Source organism: Ammodytes marinus, assembly GCF_949987685.1.
Source record: "Ammodytes marinus genome assembly, chromosome: 2".
NCBI classification, from domain to species: domain Eukaryota; kingdom Metazoa; phylum Chordata; class Actinopteri; order Uranoscopiformes; family Ammodytidae; genus Ammodytes; species Ammodytes marinus.
In genome coordinates this window covers 9,761,792-9,785,867 of record NC_137231.1, presented here as the reverse complement: position 1 = coordinate 9,785,867, position 24,076 = coordinate 9,761,792, and the positions used below count along the sequence as shown (strand labels likewise).

The 24,076-nt window shown below is 42.4% G+C and overlaps 3 protein-coding genes across 5 annotated transcripts; 1 reads left to right on the top strand and 2 right to left on the bottom strand.

Annotated features, from left to right (window-relative positions):
• The first annotated feature begins 824 nt into the window (after window positions 1-824).
• Window positions 825-2,413, top strand: LOC307268215 (purpurin-like). Its single transcript, XM_080050762.1, has 4 exons — window positions 825-979; window positions 1,209-1,345; window positions 1,488-1,600; window positions 1,954-2,413. The coding sequence occupies exons 1-4, from the start codon at window positions 863-865 to the stop codon at window positions 2,277-2,279; spliced, it is 693 nt and encodes a 230-aa protein (XP_079906888.1). The 5' UTR covers window positions 825-862; the 3' UTR covers window positions 2,280-2,413.
• Window positions 2,414-2,709: 296 nt separating this feature from the next.
• idua (alpha-L-iduronidase) lies at window positions 2,710-10,502 on the bottom strand. 2 transcript variants are annotated; one of them, XM_080050743.1, is made up of 14 exons: window positions 10,206-10,502; window positions 9,760-9,900; window positions 9,475-9,557; window positions 9,198-9,305; window positions 8,804-8,899; window positions 8,136-8,338; window positions 7,121-7,300; window positions 6,415-6,631; window positions 5,846-6,055; window positions 5,566-5,687; window positions 4,760-4,885; window positions 4,507-4,583; window positions 3,991-4,091; window positions 2,710-3,871 (listed from the first exon to the last, which is right to left on the bottom strand). In XM_080050743.1, the coding sequence occupies exons 1-14, from the start codon at window positions 10,340-10,342 to the stop codon at window positions 3,771-3,773; spliced, it is 1,902 nt and encodes a 633-aa protein (XP_079906869.1). In that variant the 5' UTR covers window positions 10,343-10,502; the 3' UTR covers window positions 2,710-3,770. The 2 variants fall into 2 exon arrangements, with proteins under 2 accessions (XP_079906869.1, XP_079906870.1); XM_080050744.1 differs by lacking the exon at window positions 10,206-10,502 and adding an exon at window positions 9,993-10,132.
• Window positions 10,503-11,015: 513 nt separating this feature from the next.
• LOC307268581 (poly [ADP-ribose] polymerase tankyrase-1) lies at window positions 11,016-23,743 on the bottom strand. Of its 2 annotated transcripts, XM_080051272.1 has the most exons (28): window positions 23,286-23,743; window positions 22,559-22,783; window positions 22,188-22,283; window positions 22,013-22,049; window positions 21,808-21,883; window positions 20,607-20,627; window positions 18,896-18,990; window positions 18,735-18,801; window positions 18,157-18,343; window positions 17,763-17,884; window positions 17,338-17,429; window positions 17,151-17,229; window positions 16,863-17,034; window positions 16,564-16,643; window positions 16,200-16,345; window positions 15,861-16,026; window positions 15,515-15,734; window positions 15,290-15,399; window positions 14,935-15,123; window positions 14,528-14,777; window positions 14,315-14,397; window positions 14,015-14,135; window positions 13,717-13,814; window positions 13,321-13,395; window positions 13,016-13,121; window positions 12,690-12,876; window positions 12,382-12,538; window positions 11,016-12,252 (listed from the first exon to the last, which is right to left on the bottom strand). In XM_080051272.1, exons 1-28 carry the CDS (start codon window positions 23,734-23,736, stop codon window positions 12,166-12,168), a joined length of 3,795 nt encoding a protein of 1,264 aa, XP_079907398.1. In that variant the 5' UTR covers window positions 23,737-23,743; the 3' UTR covers window positions 11,016-12,165. The 2 variants fall into 2 exon arrangements, with proteins under 2 accessions (XP_079907398.1, XP_079907399.1); XM_080051273.1 differs by lacking the exon at window positions 20,607-20,627.
• Between the last annotated feature and the right edge of the window lie 333 nt (window positions 23,744-24,076).

Sequence of the window (24,076 nt, the reverse complement as noted above, 5' to 3'; positions counted from 1 at the left end):
GTGACATTATGTGTGTATGTAAAAAAGGCACAACAGATCCGGTCATCAACGTTACAGATTGTTCTTTTTTGGAACAACAGATTTAGGAACACTTCATGAAAAGAAAAAGACATTAACAAACAAAAAGGAAAATGACTGGTCGCATGAACATTTCATATATATATCAAATAAAGCTGAATCATAATAAAATCCTCTGATATTATATTCTTTCATTCACTTCAGTTTCTCAGCAAGTGACTCAATGACTAAACACGTGCTCATATTTGCACTCACTTTCATTGGAGGCCTTTAAAATAAACCTGTTATAAACTCCTTTGCTCATGTAAACAACTGCCACATGACGTGTGGCTGAGGCTCAAGCCGTCTGTGTCAACCGGGGGCATTTACTGTTATGTATTAAGAGGGCTCTGCAATAACAATTACATAAAGCCCCAAACACTGCTGAATGGAAGGCTTTCATCAGCTTACATCAGGGGGGGATTTTGTTAACTGGATAAGCCGTAGATTTAAACTCTGCATTTAGGTTGAAGAGGTGAAAATAATCAGTGAGCCTGTCGCTGTGTCAGGTATAAAAGGTCTCACACGCCGCCGTCTCACCACAGCTCACACACTCAGAGAGACACACAGAGAAAACTCCGCACTGAAAACTTCACACGGCTTCATTCCACTCTTAAGGTAAGAAGATACTGCTTTGTGGGGGTGAGATGAAATATGCAGTTACGAGAGGGTCTTTCTTTCTCTTGTCAGATACAGAAACTGTGCTGAAAACGGCACCTTTAAATTACAGGAGATTTTATAATAGTGGATTTAATCACCCTGTCACAAATTAACATTTGCTTGACTTGGATCGTTTTCTTCTAGAATGGACTCTCAAATGTTTGCCGTGGCGCTGTTGCTCCTGGCCTGTGTTGAGCAGAGCCTGGCTGCCTCCTGCGTGGTGGACAGCTTCACCGTCAAAGAGGACTTCGAACCCAAAAGGGTGAATACAGACATACGTCTTTTAGAAATCAAAGAGTAGAAGATATCAATAAAAACAATTAAGCTTTAAGTATGACTGTAGATAGTCAGTAAATGGCTGTAACGTCAATGTAATCAAAGTAACATTTTCCTCAGTCAGTGTACGGTTAATGTGCAAATCCATACTTTACAGTTGGAATGCCTCTTAACAGAATCCCATTAATCCTATTCATTGTTTTGATCCCCAACAGTATGCAGGAAAGTGGTACGCCCTGCAGAAGAAGGATCCAGAGGGTTTGTTCCTGCAGGACAACATCTCTGCTGAATACACTATTGATGACGATGGTGCCATGGTGGCCTCCTCCAGGGGCAGGGTCACTCTCTTTGGGTGGGTGTTTGGAGCTTTTAGGGACTCTAATCTGCTAATTATGTTGCAGTGTGAATGTCTGTCATGTCTCTAACTAAAGGTTACACTTCATGCAAAAAGTGACATTTCCCCCTCCCCTCCCCCTCCTCTACTTGACTCTCAGATTCTGGGTTGTGTGCGCTGACATGGCTGCCCAGTACTCAACACCCGACGTGGAAACCCCCGGCAAGATGTTCATGAACTACCAGGGACTGGCCAGCTATCTGTCCAGCGGCGGTAAGCTTTCCTCAGATGTTATCCTCAAAATCTTTCCCTGCGTTTCAAATCGCATACTCTTTTTTTTTCTACATATTATAGCTGATCATACTACAGCTGATCATTAAAAGTATGTAGGTGGCATGCAGTAGGCACACAATTGGGAGATATTTTTTACTTAACACCTTGAACTTGCCCTCTTTCTTAGATATCATAACGTGTTTTTCAGCATGACTAAATGTATTGAGACATCCTAGATCTTTTTCTAGCATACTAAATAGCAGGGAAGTGTGGGGATTGGAATGCAGCCTCTCCCTTTATCTCTCTCTCTCTCACACAACTGAGACTAACTGTTTTGCCCTCTGCTCCTACAGGTGACAACTACTGGGTGATTGACACAGACTACACCAACTACGCCCTGACCTACGCCTGCCGTACCCTGAAGGACGATGGAAGCTGTGAGGACGGCTACTCCCTGCTCTTCTCCCGCAACCCCCGTGGCCTGCCCCCAGCCATCCAGAAGATTGTGCGCCAGAAACAGGAGGAAATCTGCTTGGCCGGAGAGTTCGCGCCTGTTCTGCAGACCGGTATGTACTCAAGTCTTAATTCACCTCTAGCTTGTTTTGTATTTTTAGGATTTACTTGTATGCTCCGATGCCAAAAAAAAACAAGACATTTGGGACATGGGGAGTACAAATAATTATTTAAAAGGAAAAAGCTAATAAAAATCTCACTTTGTTGAAAGGGATTTGTCTCTGTATCTTAACTATACTATACTAACTATAAGTCTGTATATTAAAAGTCAATGTTACATTCAAAGTGATAATCCATCTTATTTTTTATTCCTAACAGGAGCTTGCTAAACCACCGCTAAACTGGAGTTTTTTGATTCAACATACTGGACCTATGACCGTGCCCATAATGAAGACAGTGCCTGTCTCGAACAGGCAGATTGGAGAATGAACCTGTTCAGCGTATGATTTACCCAAGATTCATAGGAGAGAATTATTGATGAATTCAATTCAACCAATGCCCCCTGAAGAAATTCAATCAAGATTTAAATATCCATCCAGACCAAATCCAATGAAAACCTTTACCGGTTATGTGAATGTGAAGATATAACCAACTGTTCTGTGTTGTCACACTGAGGGGTAACATCTGCACTGTGGAATCATTCTGTATTGGTGACAATAAAATTTTATAAAGAATTTGCTTGTGGTCATCTTTGTAAAAACAACTTAGGTTGGAGATCCGACTTTTACTTCATTAGCACAAATATAACACATACAAAAACCATTGTATAAAACTAAATTGTATATAAATCAAGACACTTCGAGTATAAAAAATAGAACTAATTTAAAAACAGTATCAATTGAGTCAAATACTAATCTCATACAATCTCTCACCAGTCACATTATGTATTTTACTTATTCTACCGATAACAGCACATGATGTGCAACAGTGGTTGCCTATGTTCTCCTGAAGGATGTGTTACACAGCCGGCCTATTCATGTGTAAATAAAGTAGGCATACACTCTATTCTTTTGACCAAAATCAATATTGAATTTGTCCAAAAAAGTAATATGTTATTGATCTGTTGTTATGCAAAATTGGTGGTTAAAATGTATTTGACCTTTTGTTTAAAATGAATGAATCAAAATAAACTTGACCAGTTTTACGTCTTTGGTAGAAACCAGCAGGGATCTTTCCGAGAGCCACAGGTGGCGTAGAGAAGTTGTAGTGGTCTTTTCAAGGGATTTGTTTAAGAATTCAAAACCAAAGAATATTGCAAGCCATTCTTCTTAAACCTCAATTTAAGACAAGATGTGTTCAATCGCTTTCATCTGCCTCCACGAGCAATCAGCTTCAGAAATGAATGTATTTAAGCCGCTAACGTTTGCTTGATTATAGTTTTCAGTCACATTCATCTGATATTCTCAAAGTTTTCTGCTTAACTAAATGAAATGACACGGTCTTTGAAACTACAACCGCTCTTTGTGAAAATATGTTGCCTGCATGGAATAGAGCATGAGTAGTAATAATATATACTCCAAATGTCATTGTGCAGATGAAAAATGATCTCCCATACTGAATAACATACAATCAGCACATTCATCTGTATTAAAATATATTAACATCGTACAAAACTATTTATAAACATGATATGAATTCTTCAGCACTTGACTTTGGTCTAGTACTCTCCTGGATACCTCTCTGGCAGTGAGTAGGGGCCAGGCCTTCCCCAGTAGTCCACAGCTCGAACTCTGTACAGCCCGTCCACCTCCTGCTCCACTATAGAACACGACAGGGGGGGGCAACATGGGATTATTTTAACTGACATGTGAAGGAAACTGTGTTGCTGCTCATCGCCATCACTGAACGACTTGGGAGAATGAACTGGGAATTCTTACCGGGGGAATAAACGTAAGAGGTAAAAACGGTGTCTTGAGGATTAACTCTTCTGAATTGGTTGCCGCCTGTGGAGAATTCCACTTCAAATGTCTTGATGCATCTGCAAAAAAATTAATAAAAATAATCCTTGTCAGACAAATCCACTGTGCTGCTAAACTCAATATAAGGAAACATTGGTTAGATAAACTGTATTTTCATTTTCGTCCTTTAAAGCTGGGGTATGTGATTTCTGATTGGTCAAAGTTAACATGAGCTGTACACTTTGACCAATCAGAGCGAGGCTCCTATTCTCTGTTCTTATTGGCTGTTGGGACTGTCCATTCACTTTGGCACGACTGTGTTGATGTAGAGTGTGTCAGGGAGGGACCATAGGGGAGGGACCAAAGAGAACAAGTGGAGCGGTTGAGGTATTTGGATTCAAATCTCTATCCCAACTGCCATTTTCTCCCCAAATCCTCCACCCCAGCTTTAAGTAACAAAGGCAAAACAATAAAGCAATAATCAATTGCCCCTACTTGGAATCAACACAGTGATCTGACCAGACGATCAGGACTTGGCCTTTGGTAATCCTGATGAAGCGTAATCCATTCACCTAATCAAAAAGTCAAACACAGTTGGGAGTTAATTGAAGGAACACGTTGTCCACCCATACAGGTTATTTTCCTGATGGCTGTGGTTCACTTACATCCAATCAATCAAGCTTTGTAGAGTTTAGTGAGGGGGAGAAAGTCTGTCTTAAACACTTGCCGTCATGTGTTGGGTACTGACCTGGTCGGGCGCGGCTTCGGGCTGGGCACAGACATGTAAGAGCAGGACAGAGGGCACAGACAGCCTGGCTTTCAGAGTCAGTGTGTCTCCTGCAGGAACTTCCCAGGGTCCGTCCACACGAGGACCCTGACGCAAAGACACAGCACAGATAGGGTCAAAGCATGTCTCAAAAGCATGTTAGCAAAGGAAAGATTGCCCTGGACTAGATGTTTTGTTCTGGAAAACTCCTCATTTCAAATCACTGTGTTGATAGGATGTACTGCAAGAAGAACATCCCATCCACGCTAATATAACAACAATGTGCATTGCTAAGCAGGAATTCCTGTCATCAGATATGAACACCATCAGGAAATCTGAGAAAGATGGATCCCATGTGGACTGCAGTCTACCAAACAGAACCTACACAATTGTGTTTATTTTCATATTGTTGTTTATCAGGCGCAAGCAATATATTGTTTTAGTATGTACACTATTAAATAGAATAGTCAGTGTATAGGGATGTGATAGCCAAGTTCCCACCACAGTAGGCTATACTATTGCCATTGTACTGATGGATAGGAGAGTTCCTAAAGAAGACCACTTAATTCAAGTTGATAAAAATAGATTTTTAGGTTTGAACACTCAATCTGCAGAGAGCATGACCATCACAATTAATCTCTTCGTTTGAAATAAAAAATTTAATATAACAATTACTTTCCAATCCTTAAAAAGAATACAAAATATCATTTTTATACAGGCATTAAATCATTTTAAGAATAAAAAAAATAATGCACATTTTTACTATAGTGCTCAGGGTTGCTGTTTACCTCCGCACTCCTGAGGCGTCTAAACTGTTGTGCTGTGGGGTAGTCTGGGCTGCCCATGCTCTGCCACAGCTGGTACGGGTTGGTTACATTGTTGTCCATGTAATATGTGACATACACAAGACCTGGAGCAGACAGACGGGCAACAGGCAGGACTGAAATGAACCACTCACTCACAGAAATAAAAAGGACTGTTGGAGAATATAACAAGTTCCTACATTTTCTATTAAAAAAAGAACACAGAACCCAACAGTAAGTCTCTAACGGTGTTCATTAAACCCACCCTTCTGTGCTGCCAGTCCTCTCAGTGAGATGCTGACGTCATCTGTGTAGGCGGAGGAGCTGTTGTCGTCACTGTTGTAGACCAGCACTGCTGCCTGCCAGCTGTCTGAGCCGCCTGGCATTACAGGCTTGTGGCTGCTGGCAAGAACACCTAGCATGCTGTTGTTGGTTCCTGCTGAGTTCAAAACCTGAGCCAGGACCTGGGTCTCCCCTTCAAGTTGAAACACACACAGGAGAGGCCACAGACCACATGGTGAATACATACACATAGGACTGGGGCACATGAAACAGCACAATCACTCCTGCCCAGAAGAGGAATCCGGTGTCGGAATAACAAATTGCTGGAGTTTACGTGTTCAACCTTGTAGCTTTAGTTTTCATTTAAGGTGGTGAATGTTGGAGGATGGAGTCTCCATCCAAAAAAAGAGAAAGAAACAGCAACACTATTGACATCTGAGCTGCTGCTTTTTTAGATGGAGCTACTCTAGAAAATGCACACATGAATTAAATCCATATAAGTCAATTACACGTGTCCACTGAGGCACTATTCTAGAGTAAAGAGGCATTCACCTAGCAAAGCCAGCAGGCCCATGACGGTGAGGACAGGCTTCCTGATGAGCTGCACGTGAGGAGGCTGGGTGTTGTTGACCTGGAAGCGTGCGGTCAGCGTGCGCTGGGTGAAGGGGTGAGGGTGGTAGCTGAGGAAGGCATTGTCGTTGCTCAACAAAGTGTAGTTGATGGTGCTGTTGGAGTCGGCCAGCAGCAGATCCTGGTGCTGCTTTATTACCTGGTGAATGATGTGAGAGAATTTCGGACAGTTTATAATTAATTATATTATTGACAAATATTACACTTATTGCCTGTCATGTGTGAATGGCAGTACACTTGTGCTGTTGTCCTGTTCTCCTTGATGGAGCTACAATAAATACTGCTGCATAAGTCATCCTGTCATGACCTCTTACCTCAGAGTCATTTCCACCACAGGAGGGAGCACGACAGAGGATCGGTTGTGTTATATTTCACTGGCTGGCTATTAAATCGCCTTTTAACAAAATTGGAAATGGGGGGTTTTAATGGTGTATTCAACCCTGTAAAGAATACAAGTCAGGGTGAAACACTGCACAGTGAAGAGTGTGTCAGTTTAGGTTCGTTAAAAGTTGACAAATACTTTAAAAGTTTAGTTTATTGACACCATTAGAATATGTTCAGCCCATAAAAGACTCCCCCCGTTCTGATCGTCACAGTCCAGACTTGAAATATTACTTCTACCCCTCACCTTCACCACCATGGCAGCATAGGTGACATCAGCCCTCCACTCCTGAGGCCTGGACCAGCCCACCAGGGGGTCGGCCTCATCGTTGTAAACAGGGAGGCCGCGGAACAGAGGGAAACGCTCCTGGATCTCCCCCACTGTCTGCATCTCCTGCTGGAGGATGGGCATGGAGTAACCTCCGCCCTGCAAGACGGATACATAAAGTTGTCAGAGAATATATTCTCCTCATTCATTTTATAACATTTGTTGCTGAAACATTCATGCTTACATGTTTGCTGTGAACTTTGTCCCAGTAAATGTAACACACTCAAGGTGAGTGAGAACATGCTAAAAAGTTAATTAGAGAAAAGTCCTTGGAGGAAAGGAGGAAAAATACTCCCTACGCATTTTTCTCTGGAACAATCTATGAACTATCTATTGCACCTGTATCCTGTGAGAACCTCCTCTGATGGAATCCACACAGTTACACACATATACCTTGGAGCAAAGCACACCAACCTCGTCCTTTTTGCTCAATCTTGTAACACTTGTGATGCTTGTATTGATTCCTTGCTTTGCTGGCAAGTAAAAATCTAACAGACTTTGAATCTGCCTGACTCAGATTCTATATTGAAACTATTGTGTTTTAATAAATGAAATATTGATTTTCACTGGAAAAAAGTCATTCTCAGTTCTACAATGAATTAAGCACATACGTACATGGATATATTGATAAACATGGACGGGTGTTTGTACTAGAGTTGTGGTATTTTCGGTATTTCAAAATGAAGTATGTATAAAGGCCATGTCACCCGACTTAACAATGAACGAATAGGACAAATACAACACATCATTTTTCTGTTCAAATTTTCATGACCTGAAACCTGAAACAATGTATATGTATCAATATGTATAAGGCTTTTTTAAAATATCAACACTAATCATTTTAATATAAATATTTTAACATATCCATAATTGTCAAACCAACATTGCTTGTAGATAAATATACAGTATAGCTTTGTATCCAGGAAAAGCCCACCTTCTTATGCAGGGCGATGTAGTCTATCCGGACCCCTGTCTCTCCAGTGAAGTAGTTGGTTCCATTGTAGCAGTGCTGCAGCATGGCCCAGCAGTACGGGGAGTGAGGGGGAGAATGGCAGGAGTCTCCCGGACCCCCAAACCTCAGGAGGCTACTGGCAGCACGCAGACCCTCCGAACACGCATCGTAGTAGTTCAGAAACCCTAAAGATAATAATGAATATGTTAATTACACAGCACTGAACTCTCCACTGAAACAAGACTATTCCTACTTTTAAAGTATTCATAAAGATCTGTGTGCTTGAGGTACAAACAAAAGATAAAGGATATCACAGGTGGACAAGAGTTCTTAGCTGAAGTCCCAATTATTTTATTTAAAATAATATTTATGGGGGGGGGGGGGGGGGGACGACACTCGTGGTGTGGTGGTTAGAACGTCCCCCTAGAGGCTCAGGCCTCACAGCAGACCCGGATCCGAATCTGACGTCAGTTCTCTGCATGTCTTCCCCTCTTTGCCCCATTTTAACTCTGACTCTCAAGTATGTCTGATAAAGCGAAAAACGCAAATGCCTATTTCCTGATACAATGGTTACGTTTGGCGACCATTTCAACTTAAAAATAACTGGTGTGACACAAAAAATGTCATGCACAAATGCATTATGGGTTTACCTTGTATTGACACGGTGACGTTATCAAAGTCATGGTTGTTGGGCTCGTTCCATGTTTCAAAGTTCCACTGAGAAACAGTTCCCATGCCATACTTGTCTGTGGTTTACAAACAAAAATGAACATTTCAACAGTACAAAAGAAATAAGGGTCACACATGTCGTATTAGGATTTCGTGTTTTTTTAAGGCTACTTACTGGTATAAGTTGTGTTAAATTACACAATGCAAACTATACATTCATTCAACATATTGTCAAAGCAAGTCAAACTGGCAAGAATACATTTTAAAATTATTATTCAGACAGTTTTTGTCAACACCTTAAACTATTGACCATGATTACACAGCATTGAATGCAAACATCCTGCACAATACAATGATGACTCTACACTCACTCACCGATGTACCTCTTGGCTATAAGATGAACCAGATTCCTCCACTTTACCACTTGTGACTTGTCCTCAAAGTCCGTAAAATAGCCAGAGACACTCCCCATCAGTTCAAAACCTGAGGACAGGAAATAATCACAAATATTTAGAGCAAAATCTCATCCGACCAGTCCAGTTTCCTTGTATTCATTCATACGTCTTGCAGTTGCACTTGCGTGTAGTTTTGAATGGGCTATTAAAAGAACCCTGCTTGGTATTGTTGATGAAGGCCCTTGTGGCAAAAATACCTGGTTGGAGTCCATTGATCCACAAGAGTTCTATCAGCTGGTCCAGTTTAGTGAAGTTGTACTGGGGCTGTCCTCCAATATCTCTACAACATATTCAGACAGACAGCTGTAATGTATTATGAAGAAGAACACCCATAGGATTGATTGCATTTAAAACCAGCAACTGAAACAAATAGCCTGATGTATATCTTGGAACTAGACAAATGTAAGCTGCACTGATTTGCCTGATTTCTTTCACTTAGGTATGTTATGGTAAACATGACAGGAGACTATAGGCATCCTTACTGTGCAGTGAGCAGCTCCAGCATCCAGTGTATCCTGACCTGCTGGATCCCTCCATGGGGCACTGAGCCCACATAGGCCAGGTTCAGCTGCTGGTCCAGGCTCAGGTCAAACAGGTGGGCCTGGGTGTGAGGGAGTGGGGGGCTGGACACAATTTAAATACGTGATGCACCAGTGACACAGAAATATATTGATTGGTAGCGTTACAATAGATTTACATTGACCAGTTTAAATACCTAAAATGAAAAGGGTATTAACCAGTAGACTTCAAGGACTGAGCCATGTGACAGTCTCAGTAAACTATGCCAATCTCCAGGGAAAGAAAAGACGCAGAGGTCTTCTGGTAGATTCGGTGAGAAAATAAGCCAACATTTGGGCTATTTATTTCAATAAAACCTGCAACTTTCTCACTGTTCGCTGTTGACTAACAATAGGCCTATGTGACCTACCAGAAACCAGTGCTTCTCCAGAAGTGTTTGAGATCTCCTGCTGGTTCCCCCACATCAACTGTGATGACATATGAACTTGTTGAAGTTTCGATTATGTTGAGGAGAAACGCAAAGACGGAGAGAGTTTTCCACCACATGTCTGCGGACGAGCATGTCCACTGTAGCTTTAATGGTGACACAAAGCGATGTGAAATAAGTCACCGAGGAGGACTACACCTCACCCCGAAAGACCTTTCTCAAAACCTCACGAAGGGGATGCAACACGACAACACAAACGCATCTCTCTCCACTACAGGAATGAGCTTCAGTCGCAGTCAGCTGAGGGTGATGACGCACAATGCGTGCGACTTCGTTGTAGTCTTTTAGGGAAATGTCGTGTTTTCATAATTCATTGCACGTAAACAAAATTAAGACTTGTAACTTATTGTTGTAGACACACCGTTCAATACTAATACTGATTCACTTGATATATTAATATAGGCCTACCATGTAGATGTAATTGTTTCAAATGTAAATGCAACAGTTTATCAACCAAAATAAACAGGACCACCACCACTGGCATCTTACAACCAATCGGTTACAATTATTTAATATAGTCAAATCCTCTAGTCTACAGAACCAGTTGGATAAACTGGCAGTAACTTGATAAAATATGTTAAAATGAATCTGCTGTGCTACCACTGCATCACCAGAGGCTTTGCATTTTAATGTGAGATACTTGTGTTACGATGAAAACACAAACTAAAAATGTTCTACAGCGATATTCTTAGTGATCATTCTGAAATAAACATTCAACAACAAGGAGCTGTTAATGGGACATTTATTTAAAAAAAGAAAAGTTGGGATAATCAAGAATGCAATAAAACGAAAAAAAAATCATGTCATTTACATTTCAACTCAAAAGATACTGTTTAACAGCAACAGTTATACACAACCATTTACACAACCTGTACAAATATGTTTTTCCCCGCAAACTTGCAATTTAAATTCAAAATAACTTAAATAGGTTTTCTATGTAAAAGTGCAAATCCTGATGCGTGGGATGTCTGCGAGTAAGACCATGGCGATGGAAAGGGTGCTTTGATGAGTTCACTGGCTGTTAACTTGTAAGGCATCACAAGCACATTTCAACACTGTGAACATTTACCGACTGTCATTAAGCACAGTCATATATTTATACATAATGCTTTTAATATACAACATCCAAAACTTGATTATACCCTTGTGTTATTCTGATGCCTTACATTGCATTTTAGCTTTGTTACTTCTATCGATATTTTGTCTCGACTTCTGTGATTTGACAGAGAGCCTCTTCTCATTCGAGCATGTCCAGCCCTGAATCAAACCACTCAAAACATTTCAGTTCAGTCTTAATAGTGTTTCTGGGTCGAAGGGTAGGAAAATCAGCATTCCAGCATAGCGACAATGCGCTGTTACCTGTAGTGTTATGGGTAAGCATTACAATCACAGTAACCAGAGTCCATTCTATACAGGATGATCCCAGATACGGTGGGGCAGTAGTAGTCCACAGGCTTCAGGCGTTGACAGTGAACCAGTATGTGTGTGTATATGGAGATGAGGTGGTTGGTGATTCTGCACGGTCACAAGGCATGAGGCGACAATGAGTGGCAAACTGTTAATTCTGATACTTCAAAGTCTCTACAAGCATCCTCCTGATTGGTGAGGAGGGGAGGGGGGAGGGGAGAAGAGAACTAACCCACGCACGCTATTGGGCCTTACATGCTTCTGTGTTAACATGCAGCCGATGCAAAAAAATAAAAAAATAATAAAATGTGTGTCATCACCATGAGTAGAGAGAGTATTATACAGCACTGGTCACCATGGGTTCTACTGGACAGGAGACTGGAAATGTGTTTGGTAAATAAAAAGGAGTTTAGGCATTTTGCAATACAAAGGAGAAAATAACAAGCATTGAGTCCGTGTGTTTGACGCTATGCAACTACGACTTCTGCTCAGCTCCTGCTGCAGCCTGGGCTGTGCTGTCTGGTTTAAGGATCTGGTAGGTTATGAGGTACTCGGGGTAGGCCTGAAGGGAAAACAAAGCAATACATTAGCCAACACTACATGGCAGGTGTTCAATGTTTTTAGTGATAATGTTATAACCTGAACAATACTTAGGCAAATAAAGCCTTCACATGCTGGAGTCTGTGTTTACCTGCTCTCCTCTGTAGATGACGTACTCAGCGTAGGCCAGGCCATTGACACTGGGCCGCCCGATCACCGAGTGGTGTCCTGGGGGCGCGTGGGCCATCTTCATGGCACTGAACTGTAAGAAAGACTTCCCCAGGGTCACTCTGCAGAACAGCATCTGCCTGAGAGATCGGATGAGGAAAAAAAATATCAGATGAGTCTTTTCCCACAGTATTGCATATAAAAGCTTGACTTTGCAAAGTTGTGTTACAGCTAAAAACACATTTTAGTATTGAAGTTTAGTTGTAGTCAACCCTTGACATTCATGGTTACCTGTGACACAGGTAGCAGGAGCGGTCTTTGTGTGTGGGGCAGCCTGTGCCTCCACCGATGCCGTAGACGTACTGATTGCTCTTTGAAGAGTTCTCTGCAAAGTAGATCCCTGCTCCGAACATCCCTCCTATGTAGGCGTGGCGCTCATCGAAGCCTTTGTGGATGATGGCGTTGATGAACGGGGAACCTGTAGGGAATAAATGACACGATTACAATTAGAACCCCAAACCAAAATATTCAAGAAAGTTAGTTTTTGAAGAACAAAGCTCTAATAGTGAGTCAACAATGAATGATGTCTACACACTAAAACTAACAGATGGCCTTACCGTGAAACAACATCCGCTCGTTGTGATGGTTGTGGTTTTCGTCTGCTATCTCCTTTTGTCGGTGGGCGTAACGTTCCCTCAGCTTCTTGTTTACTACTTTCTGAATCTGTGGGTCACAGTAGGACAAAAAAAAAAAAATCAAACAAGGCGTCATGTTTGCTTTAAACCAATAATTCAATGTAGACTCATATCCATCAGGTCAGATCAGTTTTCATTAATACCATCCACCAACGAAATTGTCTCTACAAAACTGTTCAGTGGATTATTAAAGAGAACAGCAGTACAGAGTGACTCCTGGTTCAGACCTTGAGGATGTTGTATTTGCTGAACACGCCACCTGCGTTGCCCCCGTCTCTGTGCTCTCTGATGGTGCTCTGCAACTGAGAGACACAAGAAAAAAACATTTCTATAACTCAGACTTTCAACCAGACACCAGCAAATGGTCTGCACATTTCTGCTGTTGCTTCTCATTTTATCAAACAAGCATTTTCTTTTATCTGGGATGAACAGTTGCTGCTTAAAGTACCCTGTTTGAATCTAAACATTTAGCTATGGTGCAATTGTCAAAAATGCCTTTATGTAGGACATGTAGCCTTAATTATTGGCAAATTGCAGCACACAATTAAATTAGTATAGATATTAATATTAACATATTGATCACAAAAAACAATGGCATTTAAAATATCACAAGCTCAACTCACCTCCTCCTCCACTGACTGATACTCTTTGTCGTCTGGGGCGAGGTCTATCAGGATGGTGCCCTGGCTGGCACAATGGAATGCCAGGTAGGGGTTGCCACCTGAAAGACATTGAAAAAAGTTACTGTTTTTGTTGAAGGACATCACAAGCATGCAGCATGTGGAGTACCGCACTTTTTCCTGAGTTTGTGGAAACAAAAGTTACTATATTGTGTTTGAAATGGTTTGGCTTTGGTGACTGCCCAGTATGCTATCATTCCATGGTGATCCTGACCACAAAAACAAAAAGATGCGTCCTCACCTTGCGAGCCGCCCAGCAGCCTCTCAACACCCTTGATTAGCTTGTGTCGGTGGCCGTAGGCATTAATTCCAATCTCCTTCAACTCCTCGTGACCCATGTCGGCCAACACATCCAGGGTGATCTGGAAAATAGAAAAATAATATTAAATCAAATCAAATCTTGTGCTGGATGTCTCTTTGCTCCAACCACCAGCCCCCACAGATCTGTTTATATAATATTGACACACAGAAACCAGTTTCTACTCGTTTCTCTAAATCCACTGCACTTTAATGTCAAGTATATTAGGCATTTTTGAAATACCTGCTCCCTTTCAAAGATGTCCCTCAGGTGCTCCAGACCCAGGCTCTTCATGAATTGACTTATATTCATGTCCAGCATTGCCACTAGAAAAGAGAGGGGGGAGGGTTAAGAGTAGAATGTCAAACAGGGTTCATGCATTTCATACATTTTCCATGTCCATTATTCATATGACCAGCTGAGCAGTATTTGACTAGATAAATGCAACAGACTTACGTTCTCCATCCTTGCGGTCCGTGCCGGCGGCTCCGTCAGCCACCCCTGAGCCCCCGGAGGCAGAAGCAGCAGCAGCCAGGTCAGTGAGCGGTCCGGCCAGGTTGTCTATGCTGCTGGCGGCTGACAGACAGGACGGCGTGGAGGCCGGGGAAATGACCGAGGCGCTGACCACTGTGGCCTGGGGCTTAAAGCAGCTGGGCAGGGCGTCTGGTGGCATGGCGTCCATCAGCAGGGCCCGGATATCATCAGCCTGCATAGAAAAACTCGATTTAAAGCAATTCATTTGCTGCACATACTCTCTAATATTCCACTGATAATTTTGGGGCTCTCAAACTGGGGACCCACTAATCAAGGCCTGAAAACCTGACTATACTGTAAATATAATAGTCAAAGAAAGAAGCCGCTACCGTGGCCAGGTCCAGGGCAGTCTGGACTTCTTGGTTCTTCATGGTGGGGTCGGCTCCGTGAGCCAGCAGCAGAGCACAGAGCTGTGTGCGGCCCTTCTGCGCTGCCTCGTGGAGGGGTGTGAAAGCCCACTTGTCTGTAGCATTCACACACGTATTGTACTTGATCAGGAGGGCTGCAATGTCCACATGCTGTGAGGAAGAGATACAACAGAGGATGAGTTATGAAGTTCAATAAAATAACAAGACAAATGAACAGTAAGTGATAGCAATTACTGGAGCTGAAGGCAAGTACAAAAGACGATAAAATATCTATTTGTTTAAGTAATATGTTTGTGTTAATGTTGTTGAGACTGACCCCATAAGAAGCAGCGTTATGAAGAGGGATAAGGCCTCCTTTGTCCTGGGCATTGACATCAGCCCCATGCTCCAGAAGATACTCTGCCACCTCAAGGTTGTTGTAGCCAGCTGAAGAGAAGGAACAGGGACTCGGAGCATTACAATCTTTATTTAACTTTATGGATGAGTACAGCATTAAAAAAATAGTCTTTCTAAACACTTTTCCATAGCTACTATTGATTACCTGCGAGGTGGAGTGGTGTGGAGTTGCGTCCCTGTGTGTCTCTGCAGTTGATATTCTCCGGTGAGCAGAGTTTCTGGACCCGGGCCAGGCAGCCCTTCTTGGCAGCGTCCAGCAGAGCGGCGTCTCCCCTCAGCAGGTCCTGGATGTCTGTGTCTCCATCCTTCACCATGTCCAGAGGCATGTTGCCGTCACGGTTCTTCTTGGATGGGTCGGCTCCGTGCTGGAAAAAAGTGTTTTTATATATTTTTTTTATTATCGTCTTCCATTTCATATTGATTTTTGCTAACACAGCACACACATGAGTGTAGAACATAAATTGTGACAGAAGAACACAATGCACCCTTACTTTGAGCAGCAGTTTGCAGATCTCATATTTGCCTTTGGCCGCGGCCTCGTGAAGCGGGGTGAACTTCCACAGGTCGGCCACGTTGACTGAAGCTCCATGTCTGACCAGCAGCTCAGCCACTTCATAGTGACCGTAGGAACACGCGTTGTGGAGTGGAACCAGACCGCTGGAGGAGGAAACAGACCAGTAAGAATCTTCACACCAGTAGCAAAACATTTCAGCATAGAAAAATGCATTGCCACAGTATTTAAATGCACGGCATACAGAATTAAAATAAAATCATTATAAGGTCTTAAAATCCTATTTTTTTTTAATTTATATGATTTTATCGGAACTCACCCCTTGTCTTTGGCATGGACATCAGCTCCATGGTGTAGGAGGTATTCTACCACAGCCACTCGGTTGTAACCAGCAGCAAAGTGGAGAGGAGTGGAGTGGCGACCCTCCAAGTCCCGGCAGTTTACATTCTGGGGCGTGCAAAGTTGCTGCCAAACACAGAGGAAGACAATAGTTAGAAACTCAACAGTGCTATGATGACAGACGTAGAATGCAATTTTAATGGGGCCTTCACAGTCACTTATTACAATGATGCATACCATGCTATTAGTTTTGCTGCCATATCAGCAAGTGAGAAAAGTACCACAATTAAAAAAATGGAACCAAACCATAACCACTTATGGTACAAAAACTACAAAAGACTTACTTGCACTGTGTCCAGATCCCCTGCTTTGGCTGCCTCCAGAAATCGGTAGTCCACATCAGAGTTACGTGTAGGAACATTTTCTGAAGAAGTCAAACGAAAGAAATCAATACAAGTAGGACTACTATAAATCTTTTTAAAATCCCCATTATAAGGATTTTGAATCTCAAAATGTTTCAAAAAGAGATCAACTTGAGCACTTAGCACTAGAATTCATTAGACAGATATGCATACATAAGAAGGAGTGTAATATTGTCGGGAGTCCATTTTTATTGTCACACTTTAAAAACATTTAAACTTACCATTAAGAATCTGCTGCACGGCCTCGTTCCCCATCTGAGCCGCGGTGAAGCCCTGCAGGGACACGATGGAGGGGTCGGCCCCGTAGCTCAGCAGCAGCTTACAGGTCTGGATGTGTCCAGCCAGCGCCGCTCTGTGGAGGGCTGTCTGACCCAGTGTGTCTGCCGCGTTTACCTGGAGTCAGACGAGGTCAAGTCAAGCTTTAGTAACATGTACTTTTTCCATTTTCCAATATCGGTTTACATCAGAATACGGCAGAATGAAAAACGTCAAAAAAAACAACAACACACCTTTGCTCCATGTTTCTGCAGCACCTCCAGGATATCGTTGTGAGCTCTCTCAGCAGCAACATGCAAGGGGGTCATGAAGCTAAAAAGACACAATGGAGAGGAAGTTACAATCCAGGCCAGTGTTCTCTGTGTGACAGACATCAACTTATCAACCGTTTAGTTTGAAATCAAGATAAAATGTACTTACTCTTTGTTCTTCTCATTGATGTTGGCACCTTTACGCAGCAACAGCTCAGTCACCTGCTTCCTCTTGGGGTGGGGGGAAGCCACTGCGCAGTGCTAAAATACAAATCAACATTAGATTAGTGTACTGGATTGTCAGACAAAGACCTGGCAAGACAGGGTAAATGTTAAGAGGAAATGCAAGTCTGCTCAACCTAAATCCAACTGACTGGCTGCATTTAATAACACTTAAATTCCCGAGGGGACTTTTTTCCTAATTAAACTTTACTTCACAATAGCATTTGTAATCAATGAGGGACTATAAGAAAAGGAGCTCTGTCCGCAATGTTCAAGCAGTGAGTCTAACTACCATGCTGCATTTAAATAGCAGTAATAAGGGTTGTGGTAGAAGTACTAGTCGAACTAGTAATAGTAAGAATTGGTTCTAACCAGAGCCGTCTCGTTGGTCTGAGGATGTTTGAAGCTGATGATCTCCAGAGCCAGGGTCTTCTTCACTTTGGCCATGTCTGCCTCCCGGGCGGCCTGCAGCAGTGAGTGACCTTTGAACTCATCTAAAAGGGAAAAGAAAGGAGAAGTTAATGAGAAAGGAGGTGTGGTCCATGATCATTGATTTTTTTTAAATGCAGCTTGAGTGATTTCATGTATTGACGCATTTAGCAAAGAAAGGCTTAAATTGATTTGTTTTTTTTAAGTGCCAACATCCAAGACAAAAGCTATTGCCTATGCACTGGAACCTAAAATGTATACAGTGTCTTTGAGAGTATTTTTGGCAGCGCTCATTCTGTATATAGGTTGTGTATGTGTGTGCAGTGTGAGAACTCACAGGTGAGCCTTTCTTTAAGCTCTGGAGTGGGGGCCATGTCCACGGCGCTCTTGCTGTGACAGTTGAGCAGTGTGGGGTCTGCCCCGTGGCTCAGCAGCAGAGAACACACCTCCACTCGGTTCTTAGACGCGGCCTCGTGCAGAGGAGTGAACTGCCACAAGTCCATGGCGTTCACACAGGCTCCATGCTGAGGAGGGATACGGAACATCAGCGCACTGAACGTCTACAGTACAAGGCACAACATAGATTTTGCTTTCCAATTCTTAGTCTCTCAAAACATCTGAACATATTCAAAACTTTGACCTGAGCTATTAATTAGTTCTTAATTATGATTTCTGGTGAAAGGGGTGAAGCTGGAGAATACGTATCTTTTTTTACAGAACACATTAACAACATGCAAACAGAACAGGATTTCCAAATTACAAAGTTATCTCTTACATGGCCAGGCAAGCTACATTTGAAAGTTATGGTAGTATACATCAATTTCATATGCTGTCATGTGTTACTAACACATGCAGATTTGACTGCATTCATCAAACCTGGAACTTAAAAACTAAAACTTGTTTTGAGAGTCTTACTTTAAGCAGAAGCTCAGTGACCTCAAAGTGACCGTAGGAGCAGGCATTGTGAAGAGGAACCAGACCACTGCAGAGACAAGAGACACTCAGGTTAGGGTCACACATTATGACTGAACGGCAAAATGAAATGTCAGTCTTTTCGCCCTGGAAAGGCATCTCACCCTTTGTCCTTGGCGTGAACATCGGCTCCGTGCTGGAGGAGCAGCTGAACTATGCGGACCCTGTTGTAGCCTGCAGCCAGGTGGAGGGGCGTCGACTGGAAGAAAAGGACAGAGTTTAGCAGACACAGATCGCTGGCCGCTTCACGTGCGCACTGCCTTTCGATGGCCACAGGAGCAAGCGGCTGATTAGGGCCAGAAGCAATGTGCTACGGCAGGCTATGCTCTGTGAGTTGCAGATGAAGGGGCGAATATGATAATGATGATGCAAGGTCAATAAGAGTGTGTGGGCAAAACCAGCGACAAAATTCATCTGCTGACGATACCGTGTCTAACCTGAGTGAGTGACAACAAGCAACTTTCGAGCCCATTTACTCATCTACCTCCAATCCCATTTGACAATGTCAACAAAATAAGATATCAAGGTCCTGGGAGTTTAAAATTAAGTTTTCTGCGGTTAGATGACGAGAAAGATGTGCTAGCGCAACTGTTAAGACTATTCAATTCAAAATGGCGCTGTAGGAATTACGGTTAGGTGATGATAGCTGGTCCCTGGATTTATTACGAGAATAGGACATCAAATTAGCAAAAATAAAACATAAGGTGGAACTGTAGTACTGTGGATGTTATATATTTACATTTTTGGTAAATATTAAATAATTTATAAACATGGTTACTTGAAAAAGCTAATTAAAAAGATTGAGTGGATTCAGATTTGAATAAATGCCATCGAAACCCCAACCGTAGCAGGATGCAAAGAAGCTACCATAAGCAGGCTGAGTGTTTGAGAAAGAATCTTTGCAAGCATTTACAAGATAAAATCAAATGGCTTTACTTCAGCCAAGAAAAAGAGGGGTTAGTCTAGCCAAAGCTGCAAATTCAACTTCAGTGGCATTTGTTGTTGAAAAGTCTAACTCAGGTCAAGCTTACAATCAGAGGTGTCATTCAGTTAACTTTCCATGCAGTGATGTCAATATGAAAAACCCAGAAAGCCAACTGTTAGATCTCAAGTCACAGTGCTCCAATTAGATGGACGAGAGACGAGTCATGGAGGCATCATTCAGAGTGGGATGACACGAGCAATAAAAAGCAATCAAAAGTCATTACCATGGAGGGTAACATAGCACTAGACTGACAGGTGGAAAATGTAGTCCATTCATTACTGCATAGCAACTGATCCGACAGGGAACGTGAAGTAGACACAAATTACACAGACACGTATTCAGGATTCGCTTGAGAGAATGCAGAGGGGCAGGCCTTCGGGCATGCATGAGTGAACATCCAAAAATAGAATTAATGGATAAAAACAAAATCAAGACTGATTGAAGAGCAAGTGATTGAAAGTCGGAGAAGTGTGGGGTGAGTGTGCAAGGAGAGGACAGACGCCAGAAGAAAGCAGGCAGTGGACATTTTGAGCTCCTCTCCAAATCCAAAAGAGATGAGTCGTCACCATGACACCAACCCAAGACACGCACTCACTCACTCACATACATGTCACGAGCACACATACAGTACATACAGACATAGGAGGAGCATCAGGGTAGGATACATGAGTGACCCGTTACACCCAGGGCCATGATGTGCAATTAACAAGTGACAGCCAGCTTATTGGTCAAATAAAAACAATGGATTAAAAAAATAAAAATAAAACAAAAACAAAAAAAGAGATCACAACAGTGCATCAATCAAGTGGCCGTTATCAAGGTCAACTTACCAGCATTTTTTGGGATGTTGACTGATCGACAAATGTTGCCAGAGTCACACGGAAAACAAAACGAAACAAAAATTACAAAGTGACAGTATCTTTTCACAGCAATTCTTTTCTCCCTTCTTAAGTCAATGGAACACAAGCCCTAGTTATGAATCAAAATGTTTGAGCCATCAAACATGCTTTGAGATTAAATGTGACACCAGGCCAATGAGGGTAAATAGCTGGAGGGTAAGTGTGACTTTGTCCTCCTCGCTTTTCTCTGTGGTTTCGTCAAAAAGGCAAGAACTGGTTAATGATGCCCGCTGGTTGAAACCCCAGACCGAATCTATACTGGCACACACTGACTCAGACCAAGCAAAGTCTAAATATACAGCAAAGGAGGCACGGAAGGAATAATAATTTTTAACTGCTGTGGAAGAAAATGCAGGTAAGAATGAATATAATAAGCAAATATATACCGTTAGCAAAAATAGATTTGTTTGGCCTACTGGATTTCATGATTATGCTTTTTGAGAGTCATTTACAAAATTAAGGTGGAAATTGTGCCAGATAAAAGCGCGTAAATACATCGGTGACTTGGGAATGAAATGGAAAAACTTCCCTACACATACATTGCGTTCATTAAAAGTGCGCCTTTGCACCATTTTACTTCAAGTCAACGCCATGAATAGAAGAAAAGATTTATGAACAAAACCACTCAACTGTAAATAATGGAATCATCTGTCTAATTTAGCTGCAGATGATTAACAAAGAAACCATCTACCATAACTGCATCAGATGTGTTTTTTTAATGGTGAGAAAACACCTGACAACACTAAACCTATCTTGACATTTAAAGCTGAACCAAGAGGACTAATGAGGCTAAGAAAGTGAAAGTCGAGATGTAATGTCATCTATGATTGGATTTCAACTAAGGTCTAATGCATAACTTGAAAAATAAATCTATAGTATGTATTTTACACCGTGGTTGGTCCAAGGTAAGGTGGTCCCTATTAAAACCTTCCAACAAATCCTGTTAATATGTGCACCACACAAACTAATCCAACCATACCCAGGCTGCTGGGTCAGTTCCCTTTCTCACTGTCAGAAACTGTCAAGAAATGTTAAAACAAAAAGCTTAACGATATTGTAACCCTGTATCAAAGAGATTTTCTGACAGCAGTCTGTCAGGTGTGATATGGTGCGGCACAAGTGGATTATTTACCTTGCGGCCATCACTGGCATGGCAGTTGACATTTAATGGAGTCAGCAGTGCCATCAGCTTTTCTTCATTTCCACTCCTATAATTACATGGTTGAAAAAGACTGGAGTCACAAAGTATTCACCATTTCACCATCAAAATCACTTTGCCATAATGTCAATTTCATTCCTACAGGAGATATACAACATTAAGTGAGGCTGATACTCACCTTGCTGCTTCCAGAAGTTCATCCTTCTTGTATTCCCCTGTATTAAAATAAACGTTCAAATTACAGCTTTGCAAGTCAAATATTCAGTTCGGTGAGTATACAACACATGTTGATATATTGCTGGTCAAATGTCTACAATGTAAATGTGAGAGATAAGCTGCTGAGAGGGACTGACCAGTGAGCACGGCCTTGGCTGAAGGGTCAGCTAGATCCAAAGCAGATTTGCCATCGGTGTTGCGGATGTTTGGATCAGCTCCGTGTTGGAGTAACACTAAATGACAGAAGTGCAGAGAGAGGAAGACAAGACTTTCATTTAGTCATTAAATCATTCAATTTGCCCACTGTCACCCGTTATCCAGATCATACTTAAAAGCAACTGGTAGACCACACAAAACTGACAACAGAGCAAAAGAAAAAGATTCACAATTGAATATAGATTCATCTCACCTATAAGAACCTACGTTAAATTGTAACTATTGACACATGAAACATTTAGCACAGATTTGCAAAAATGCCTTGGATTGGATATATGACAGGGACCCTTACCAATGCAAACATCAATTTTTCCCTTGATGGCCGCCTCATGCAGTGGAGTGTAGTTCCAGTTATCTCTGGCGTTGGGGTCAGCGCCCTGACACAAGAGGAGGCTGACAACCTCTGCGTGGCCGAAGGAGCAGGCGTTATGCAGGGGGATAAGTCCTCCATCATCTCTGGCGTGAACATTGGCCCCTGTCTGCAAAAGATGCTCTACCACATCTTTTCTGCCAAAACCTGAATGGGGATGATAATATATTCAAATGTAACTTTTTCTCAATACAAGGTTACTATTATTGTTGCAAATACACTAGAATAACTCGACTATACCATCTATTGCTTAAAAAAAAATTAAAATAAATATTTTTTTAGTGTATACGTTTTTGTTAATACGGCACATTAAATAACAATTTCCTTCAAGCTGCTAAATTAGTTTAATATGTATCCTAGCTTTATGTTATGAAGGGGTAGCCTACGTACGATAACGGTATGCCTGTGTCAAATCGGTTTAGTTAGAATATCAAATTAGCCTGTTAGCAAAACATGGCTATTTATAATATAGGCCTACGTGATAAACTGCAGTTAAATGGACTGTTATGAGAGGGACAATTGACAAACGTCAGGTTATCAGTAAACACGTCGACCAAAACACAACAACATTAGCTAGCTGTCTTAGCACGTTAGCTGATGTTGCAAAACATAACGCGGCTGCTTTATTATTAGCTTAGCTCATCATTACCCGCAGCGAAATGAAGGGGAGTCGATTTCCGACCAGCCATGTCCTTCGCGTTTACGTTCACCGAGTCGACAAGCCTCTTCACTCTGGATACATCTCCGTTGCGACAGGCCTCGAACAGCTCTCTGAACGCCCCTCCGATGCCACTGCTGCCGTCGGTAGGACTGCTAGATCCGGAGCCAGGGCTGGATACACTGCTGCTGCCGCCGCCGGAGGTTGTGGTGGTGAAGCTCGTACTGCTCGCCAAGACCGGGGCGGGTTGATCCGGGGAGGCCACAGCCATCTCGATCCCTCCGCTGCACTCCCGCTCACCCTCCGGGGCTCCGACGGCCGCGCTCATCATAGCCATCGGCGGAGATGCCGGAGGAGCGCCCGAAATGGAGCCGTTTCGTGGCGGAGACTGTATTGTAGTTTGCTGTTGTTGCTGCTGCGAGGATCGACGAGGCACCGCCATTACAGCAGCTCTCTGGCGACAATAAAGCTGATGCTCCTCCTTTCCGGTGAAAGTGGTCGTGTTTCCTGTCAGCTGTTTACTGGCTGGCTGTGGTGAGACCGTTGAGTTCCATTATAATGTATTGAGGTACACTAACGCATCACAAGTAATAAATAGCCTTCTAGGCGATTTGGTTTATAAGAACAGCTATTCATGTACCACCTCTCAGAAATGTTAATTTTTCCCGTCTTTTTTGGAAATCAACAAGACCCATCAGCCAATCATGTTTCCTGGTAGCATAGGCATACATGTTCTAATCTGTGATTTAGAAAAAACCTTCTCGTACTGGTGTAGTAGGATT

Bases quoted from the DNA above. Each gene is read 5' to 3' on its own strand.
- LOC307268215 (XM_080050762.1), top strand. From the start codon at position 863: ATGGACTCTCAAATGTTTGCCGTGGCGCTGTTGCTCCTGGCCTGTGTT. The intron at 980-1,208 runs GTGAATACAGAC...GATCCCCAACAG, and splicing joins AGGACTTCGAACCCAAAAGG to TATGCAGGAAAGTGGTACGC. The intron at 1,601-1,953 runs GTAAGCTTTCCT...CTGCTCCTACAG, and splicing joins CAGCTATCTGTCCAGCGGCG to GTGACAACTACTGGGTGATT.
- idua (XM_080050743.1), bottom strand. From the start codon at position 10,342: ATGTGGTGGAAAACTCTCTCCGTCTTTGCGTTTCTCCTCAACATAATC. The intron at 9,901-10,205 runs GTAGGTCACATA...AATTGTGTCCAG, and splicing joins TGGAGAAGCACTGGTTTCTG to CCCCCCACTCCCTCACACCC. The intron at 8,900-9,197 runs GTGAGTGAGTGT...TGTAAACCACAG, and splicing joins TATAGCCAAGAGGTACATCG to ACAAGTATGGCATGGGAACT.
- LOC307268581 (XM_080051272.1), bottom strand. From the start codon at position 23,736: ATGGCGGTGCCTCGTCGATCCTCGCAGCAGCAACAACAGCAAACTACA. The intron at 17,430-17,762 runs GTTAGAACCAAT...TTTGTATTTTAG, and splicing joins AGACCAACGAGACGGCTCTG to CACTGCGCAGTGGCTTCCCC. The intron at 17,035-17,150 runs GTGTGTTGTTGT...GTCTGACTCCAG, and splicing joins TGCAGAAACATGGAGCAAAG to GTAAACGCGGCAGACACACT.